This window comes from Protobothrops mucrosquamatus, unplaced genomic scaffold, assembly GCF_001527695.2.
Source record: "Protobothrops mucrosquamatus isolate PMUCROS unplaced genomic scaffold, P.Mucros_1.0 scaffold292, whole genome shotgun sequence".
Lineage (NCBI taxonomy): Eukaryota > Metazoa > Chordata > Lepidosauria > Squamata > Viperidae > Protobothrops > Protobothrops mucrosquamatus.
Genome location: NW_015386636.1, coordinates 212,845 through 221,232, shown reverse-complemented (window position 1 = coordinate 221,232; position 8,388 = coordinate 212,845). Strand labels below are relative to the sequence as shown.

General features: G+C 34.3%; 1 protein-coding gene across 2 annotated transcripts in view; it reads left to right on the top strand.

The window, feature by feature from the left end:
- The first annotated feature begins 68 nt into the window (after nucleotides 1-68).
- CEP44 (centrosomal protein 44) overlaps nucleotides 69-8,388 on the top strand; it is an 18,505-nt gene continuing 10,185 nt past the window's right edge. Inside the window, exons 1-7 of one of the 2 annotated variants that reach the window (XM_015814885.1) lie at nucleotides 69-405; nucleotides 1,701-1,821; nucleotides 3,445-3,592; nucleotides 4,048-4,194; nucleotides 4,852-4,959; nucleotides 6,098-6,250; nucleotides 6,941-7,150. In XM_015814885.1, coding sequence (XP_015670371.1) covers nucleotides 1,733-1,821; nucleotides 3,445-3,592; nucleotides 4,048-4,194; nucleotides 4,852-4,959; nucleotides 6,098-6,250; nucleotides 6,941-7,150 — 855 coding nt within the window. In that variant the 5' untranslated portion in view covers nucleotides 69-405; nucleotides 1,701-1,732. Of the gene's footprint in view, nucleotides 406-1,700; nucleotides 1,822-3,444; nucleotides 3,593-4,047; nucleotides 4,195-4,851; nucleotides 4,960-6,097; nucleotides 6,251-6,940; nucleotides 7,151-8,388 lie in introns of those variants that run through there. The other variant, XM_015814886.1, reaches the window with a different exon arrangement.

The following is an 8,388-nucleotide window of genomic DNA, read 5'->3' as shown; positions in this document are numbered from 1 at the left end:
GAAGTTCTCTGTAGATCCGGCTCGACACTTTCGATCAGGGGAACCGAAGCAATCACTGAGGCGATATTTTTTTCCCCGTTTGAGATTCCCGCCCTAGAGAAGCCTCTGCTAGGGCGTGCGTTTCTAAACAGGGGCTGGAATAAAGAAGTCAGGAGTCTGTGGACCTGAAACAAAAACTAGCTTTGGCTGCCCGCGGGAGCGCTTAAACTGCCGCTCAGTGTGGAGGTGAAACCGCAGCCAGGCGCGCCAGGAAAAGGCGGGTCTAGCCTTTTTCAGATTGAAGCGGCTGGACTGAGCATCAACGGCAGAAGCCACCCCTGAGCGCCTTCAAACGCCCTCCTTGGCCGGTCCTTGAGAAGTTCGCCAGTTTCTCTGACTGTCCAGGAGCGCATCCTAGGTGCAAATGTAAGTACCGATAAAAAGTTGAAATTATGCCCCCTAAGCCTGATTGTTTTCTTGCAGACGTTTCATTACCCAAACTAGGTAACATCGTCAGTGCTCGTAGGGAGTGGGGTTTCCTCCAACTAGCTCTAATAATGTTACCTAGTTAGTGTAATGAAATGTCTGCAAGAAAACAAGTTCAGGGAGCACCAAGGGCCCCGCAAATTTAAGTGTTGGGAGAATGAAAAGTGATTGACGGTAGATTGCTTTCCCTAGTCAAGTAAATGGAAACAAGCGGGTACAGTCTTCTTAACTTCTGCTCTCTCTTTCCTCTTCCTGCCCAGTGTGGGATCTCTTTCATGAAATTTGTTAGGAACAAGTTTTGGCTATCCAACTTTGATCTTTTTTCCTACCAACGAATGCATGCAAGGCTTTCCCCTTTTTAAAATAAGCAGTGAAAACAGTCAACCCAGCATGGGATGAAAAGATGTATGCTGGTTTGGAGTTGGTTTTCTGATTTCCCTATTTTACATCTCCATCCTTGAGCAGGCTGGGGAATACAATGGAACATCTATCTCTCTGTTAACTCTGGATGGGGTGGCATTTTTCCTGAAGAAGCAGGTCTGTGACTTGGAATACTATTGGAGTCATGATTGTGAAAGATGCACAAGTGGAAACCCTAGTTAGAGCACTTTCATTCTGAGGGGTCCTCAGTGCTTTCTGAACTTTGTTGTTTTCTTGCAGACATTTCTTTACCAAACTAGGTAACATCATCAGTGTCAGAAGAGAGTGGGATTTGCTCTCTGTTTATATATTAGTGGCTTGCCTTGTCAATTACTGGGAATTTCTACTTTATATGGGCCTGCCTTTGAAGACAACTCAAAGCCCATTTAGTACTGTATTAAATAGTCTTCATGCTGGAAGTGAGAACAGCTAAAATTGTACAATTCCAGTATTGGAGACATTGAAGTGATTCCCAGTAAACATCTGGGTGCAATTCAAAGTGATGCTTTTAATTTTTAAACTCTAACATGGTTTGACTTCAGAACTACCTTCTCTAGATAGAACTATCCTGTCTGATTTGATTGTCTCTTATGCGAAAGTTTGTGAAGTAAAGTTGTGAGATGAAAGAAATGGGAATTAGAACTATTTTCTGTAATGTCCCAATGTTATGGAACACTGCTTTGCAGAATTTTGTATTGTATTGTTATTTTACTTGTGTTGATTTTATGAATGTCTTGTAGTTAGAGTTAGTTGAACCTGTTAGATGAATGAATGAGTAAATAAAATTTGTAATACAAAATTATTCTGCTTTCTAGGCATGTATTGTAATTAAAAGAATAATTATACCATGGCTACAGGAGACTTAAAAGGAAACTTGCATAAGATAGAACAAAAACTTCGGGTTATAAATTATCCTAGCGATGTAGATTATATGGGGTAAGTGGAAGCATATTAATAGCCAATTTGTGGTATAAATGTAGCTTGTTGGTGAATCGCCGATTGAATTTTTTTGCTCAGCAAATCATTCTATTCTTTGTTTTTAAATAATGTACAGTATTATCTGAATATAGCAAAGCAGTCTCTTCTGATCAAAACAAACTAGAATGGAAACATATGACTTGTTTAAGGTTTGCCTCTCTGGAATTTTCTGGATGAAAGAAGTAACATCATGTGACATTGATCTAAAAATAAATGATGGGAAGATGGTTTGCTGCATCATTCTTAGGACAGGAAAAGGAACTTTTGGATACATTCGTTGTTAAATGATAAATTATTATATCATCTGTATTACTCTTTGTTTTACTTTGTTTCCAGAGAATCTGATTTAATGGAAACTTTGTGTAAGAAAAGTTGCTTGCCCACCCACTGCCACTACCCCCCAAATGGCCCAAACACCGCCACTTCTGCCAAATGGCCCAGGGGTGTGTGAAAATGGGATGCATCCGGTCTCTGTCGCTTCCCTGCCATCCCTGAATAACCCAAACTCTGAATGGCTTGGAGCTTGGTGCAGTGCTGGTGTGTGTGTGTGAAAATAGGAAGCCCCCAGCTGCTGCTGCTCTGCACTCTGCCCACCTGCTCGTTCACCCACCCGGCTCTCCCTGGCAAGTTGTCCCTGCAGCGAATTGGCCCTGTTGAGTTGTCCTGCCATAACTTGGCGATAATGAGTTGGCAGAAGTGACGGTAGTGAGCTGGCCATGCCAAGTTGGCCTCACTGAGTCATCCCATTCCAGTGCAGAAGAAAAGTCTGTATTTTTTTAAACAGAAATAATTTTACCAATAGGCAATTTTTCTGTCTGCTCTGGTGGCTTATAATTAGAAAATTAAATAAGAACTATTGAGAAATAAATGCTGTATGTTAAAGTTGCTGGAGTCTAAGCAGGGTTGGACTTTGGTAGTTCCTTTGATCTCTGTGTGTTTGTAAGGTGAAAAAAAATTGTTCTACCAGATTTATCATCCCATTTACTTATAAATGAATCATAATAAAATAAATAGGTAATTTGTTTCCATGCCATAGCATTTTTTTCAATAAATATTTAGCTAAGATTACATTAACTGCTAGATGATTTTTAAACTGGTGATTATTATTGTTTAAATAGATTCCTACTATTTTATTTATGACTCAAAACTTCAATGAAATTCAGAATACGGTATTTAAAATAGGCTACAGCACATATCAAGTGCATAGTGATTTGTTGTTGCAACATCTCTCTCCATATAAATACTACTTTTTGCATCCTTTTAATAAAACTTAGACTATATTATCTAGGCAGTGAATGTTTTGTCTAAAGTTAAGAAATAAATCCAGTCCTATTTTAGGAAAAGCTTAAGAAAACTACTCTGTTTCAATTTTGTTGTTTTTACGTATTTAAGAGTAATATACACTTAGTCCCAAAAATGCAGATTAATGATTCTGGAAACAGAATGTAATTATAAAATAATTTTAATTAAATGTAGCCATGGTTTCCTGACGATGTTTCAGAAGTATAGAAATAAAACTACTGTGATGCAAGGTTTTGAATTATCAGTAATTTCTTATCTAGTTTTTCCTCACCATTACAGATTGGCAAAGGGTGATCCATCTGTGTTTTTACCAATCATTAGCTACTGTTTCACATCATTCTCAACATATATTGCAGAACTTGTAATGGAATCAGGGATGGAACTTACAGCAAAGAATGATTCACGTTTTGTTGATGCCACATATAAGGTATATATCTTAAATATGCTAACATGGCAATGTTACCATTAATAGTAATGAAGAAGTAAAATGGTCATTATACCCTGAAATTTAAACATTGATTTAAATTTTACTACATTATGGCGTAGTATTATAAGACTACTAACTTTAAATTTCTTATATAGTCTGTATTATGACTATCTGCTGTCCTGTAGCTAACATCTCTACAGAGAGGATGCTTTATTCCCCAAAGTGTGGCCTAGGCTATTTGGTTATTTATTCTTTATGCTCAAAGAAAAGTGCTCAATTTTTTTCTTCAGAGAAAGTGAGGGTTAGAGAAATTCCTCTGTACACAGAGAAGGAGTCACGGAAAGAAGCAAGCCTCTGGAATTTTATGAAAAGGAACTTTCCCATACCTACTGTAGCTGAACAGACATAAAAAGTATTATGAAAACAAATTCCTTTTTTAAATCTGTTCTCTGCAGCTTCTTCGTGATCAATTTCAGTATAAACCAGTCTTGTCAAAACAACAGTTCCTTCAATATGGCTTTGCAGAAAGAAAAATACAGATTGTTTGTGATATTATTAGTTACGTTTATAAAAGGCACAAAGAATTAAGTAACGTGAATAAGGTATTTAAAATTAATTTTATTAACATTTTAAAGAAAAAACTAGTTAATGTAAAAAATTTGCATTTTTGAGAAAAAGTTAGTTAATATCAAAGTATTGTTTAATAACTCACATTTTTATTAATGTTTTTATTAATTAAATCATTGCCTATCTTTTAATTTATATGCCACCTACTAAACACTATAGAGTTTTTTTCTTTCTGATGTTTGAAACAATACAATTTTATTTATTTTATTCTTTCATTTACTTTCTTCAATTTCCTATATCCATGTTGCAGTTAAAATTGCAATGGTTTGAATAAATACTAAATTAGTTGTAAATTTCATGAAATTTATGAGAAAGGTTTATTGCACCAATAGCTTTGTGTGTGAAAGTTTCCATTGTACATATAGGTTCCCCAAAAATTTCCTATCCCCAAATTGTCAGAATATCTCATTTTCCAGAATAGTTTTTGGAGAGATAGTTTTCCTTCCTCCCATACTATCTGCTGACGAGTGCTATTCCATTAGCGTATTGATATGACTGATATGAACTATGTATGATCCATCATGTACCTTAAGATCCTGAATTTCACCAGTCTGATATAATAAACATACTCTGTTTTGCATACAATGCAGTTCTTAGGCTAACTCTGGATTTTGGCTTTCTATATCTTATAGATAAAATCCCAAACAGAAAAGAGAACCCATTTGGTTAAATCTCTATCCCACACAAGTTTTTCTAATCAGTCTGTTACTGTAGCTATCAATACTGTGGATTTGCAGCAGGTAGGAATATTCAATATTCTTTAGTATAGGAATTAAATATTTTTCTTAAGAAATGAGACATTTCATTTTTAAATATACTGTTATATATTTTATCTGTTTTCAGCATAAGTAGCTTTATTGTTAATAATAATGTTCTGGGAGGATATGAACTGCATTATGCTATCTTACTGAATTGATCTTATCTCTTTTTTAACTTTCCATCCTCGTACCGTAAGATGACTCAAATATTCATAATATAATCAATCAATTTTATTACAGTCACAGACCAGCATTACAAATCAAAGCATTAAAAACAACAATAATAAAAAAATGAAAATAAAAGACAAAATAATATTTTAAGATTAGTGGTGGATTATCAGTGGCTGTTCATAATACAGATCTGTTCTATGTTGCATCTTAATTTGTTTAAGAAGTCTGTGTAAAGAATCCTTCAGTACATCAATCAGTGATTGAGGTGATAGAATGAAGATCTATTGATTTTCTTTTTTTCCCAAAGCACTAAATCTGACAATTCTGTTGTCTCATCTTTCATATGAACAGTCTGCTAATGGATTATTTCTCACTGAATGAGGACAGTCATAGAAATATTGCTGCCTAGGAGTATTGACATTTCTATTCCATTTTACTCTGATTAATATATAGCAGAGACAAAAAGAAACAATTACGATTGATATTTTTAAAATGAACTCTCTTTTATTAGCGTATCATTTGATGGCTGCTTTTCAAACCCTAATACGAGCAGAATAAGATATTTGGCGGTAGTAGATTTCTCAATTATGAATGAGTTTTTTTTAAATAAAAGTACAAATAACATTTTTTAAGAAAGCATATTAAGAAATTATATCCATCACTAACCATATACTCTGTAAAACTGAATTATGAAACTGAAACTTAAACCGATTCTCATAATTATACAAATGGGACTGATGTTGAATCAAAAAGAGGAAATGGCCTATCTTGTCTTTTAGGCTTGAGATTATTCGTCTGTGTAATATTAAGGAGAGCAAGTATTTGTAGTGAATGTTGGTGCAAATATATTCCACAGATACATTATATCAAAATGTTTTTTATTTAAATCAATAATTTTGTTTAATAAATTTTTTACTGTTACTTTGGGTGGGGTCTTTTACATGCAAAGAAACCTCAAATAGAACGTCATAAAAATGTAACTAACATGCATATCCCTGAAGATTTCATCAGTGAAACACTGCAGGAAGTGAAAGATTATGTTGTCAATAAGGTTGAGGTTTTGGACTATGACACTGATGTCTTGGATAATACAGATGTGCAGGTAAGACGATTCTTATTTTCTTAGGCCAATTCCTGCTTGTTAAAATGACATTTGAAAACCAATGTTTGTAGCAATACTAGAAGACAAATCATAATTGAATAAACATTAATATGAATAAAGGTATTTAGATAAAAAGCTTTTGCATTACTATATTGAATTGAACAAATTGATTATGTCTAATGAATAAATATAAAGAATTGCTTCTAGAGTTCTGTAAGTGTTGCCACTGTGACAAGGCAATCTTATGGTGCAGGAAAGAATGAAATATGACAAAATCAATCCCCTTTCCACCCTCGGTCCACTTTTGTCCTGTGGAAGTCCAACTGCACTCAAATGTAACTCAGCCATGAGATCAATGAAAAGATAATACTTTTCATTTATGTCTTTCAGGTAATGAATGTCAGGAAATGAATATTTTGATAACTATCCTGCTTGCTTCTATAGAGCAGATTTAAAATCAAATCTGTACTATCAACAGGTTATACGTGAATTATTAGAACTTACACCAGTCTTGTTGTTACTTATAGGTTTTTGTGCTGTGAGTGCTAGTGCACAAGGTTCTAGTGAATGAATCAGCACTATGGATATGCTTTCTGATTTCATGTGGAGGTCTTTACATGTTTCATGTAATTAGTAAGAATCTAACTACAGTGCTATAACTACAGTGAATGAAAATTATCTTATTTTCAGGTTGTAAAGAAGGACAATGAATTAGAAGACTTGAAAGGTCAACTTGCTGAACTGCAGCAAAAGTTTCATTTATTGAGCAATGTGGACGAAAAGTTACAGACTTTAGAGAAGAAACTACAAGGGAAAATTGTTATAGAAGAGAATGAGTGGAATAATCTTTTGAGCCGTGTCCTCCTCCTTGAAACACAACTGTTGCTTCATTCCAAAACAGTATGTTTTATTATGTACTTTCCTCTCTGTTAAAAATTGGAAATACAATAGTCTAATATTTAATATTACATTTTCTTTTTAGAGGTTCTCTGGCTTAGCTATTAATTCAGATAGCACAGACTCTCCCTATTTTATACTGTCATGAGGTTATCAAAACTAAAGAATGTTCTTTCTTTTACAAAGACAACCTTCTAAAATATTTTTCAATTATAATGGAAAGTCTATAGAAAATACTGAAAATTGTAATTCTATTCCAACTGCTGCTCTTATTTGTACATTTATTATTACTTCATATTAATGAACATAATGGTTAATTGTTAATACAGTTTCCTGTATTATTTGAAATTTCTCTATTTTAAGTAATTTATTTTTAATACATTTCTAATGCTATACTAAAATGACATACAGGTTTCTGCTTCTCAAAACATTATTTTAAAATTGTAAATTTAAACCAGAGAATGTATAACAAGAGGCATTATTTTCATGTTCAACATAGGATCATTATTGCTTTTCTTAGTGTTTGCCCTGCATGGTTTCAGGGTCTGATTGGTTTTGCAAGAGATAGTTTGTTTATCAGTTAGCTGGTCACAGAATCTGATACTGTTAGAAGAGAATGAATCTCAGCTGGATTCTGAGGGAGAATTAGAAGCTGTGTCTCACTGCTCTTAGTCTACCATCTTAACCATTATACTCCCTGGCTCACTTAGTGTATGAAAGTACATTTGGGGATTTAATTATTTATAATAATAATAATAATAATAATAATAATAATAATAATAATAATAATAATAATAATAATAATAATAATAATAATAATAATAATAATAATAATAATAATAAAGTTGGAAGGGACCTTGGAGGTCATTGAGTCCAACCCCCTGCTAGGCAGGAAACCCTACACCATTTCGGACAAATGGCTGTCCAGTCTCTTCTTAAAAACTTCCAGTGTTGGAGCATTTACCGCTTCTGGAAGCAGGTTGTTCCACTGGTTAATTGTTCTAACTGTCAGGAGGTTTCTCCTTAGTTCTAGGTTGCTTCTCTCCTTGATCAGTTTCCATCCGTTGCTTCTTGTCCTGCCTTCAGGTGCCTTGGAGAATAGCTTGACTCCCTCTTCTTTGTGGCAGCCCCTGAGATATTGGAACACTGCTATCATGTCCCCCCTCATCCTTCTCTTCGTTAAACTAGACATACCCAATTCCAGCAACCGTTCCTTATATGTTTTAGCCTCCAGTCCCCTA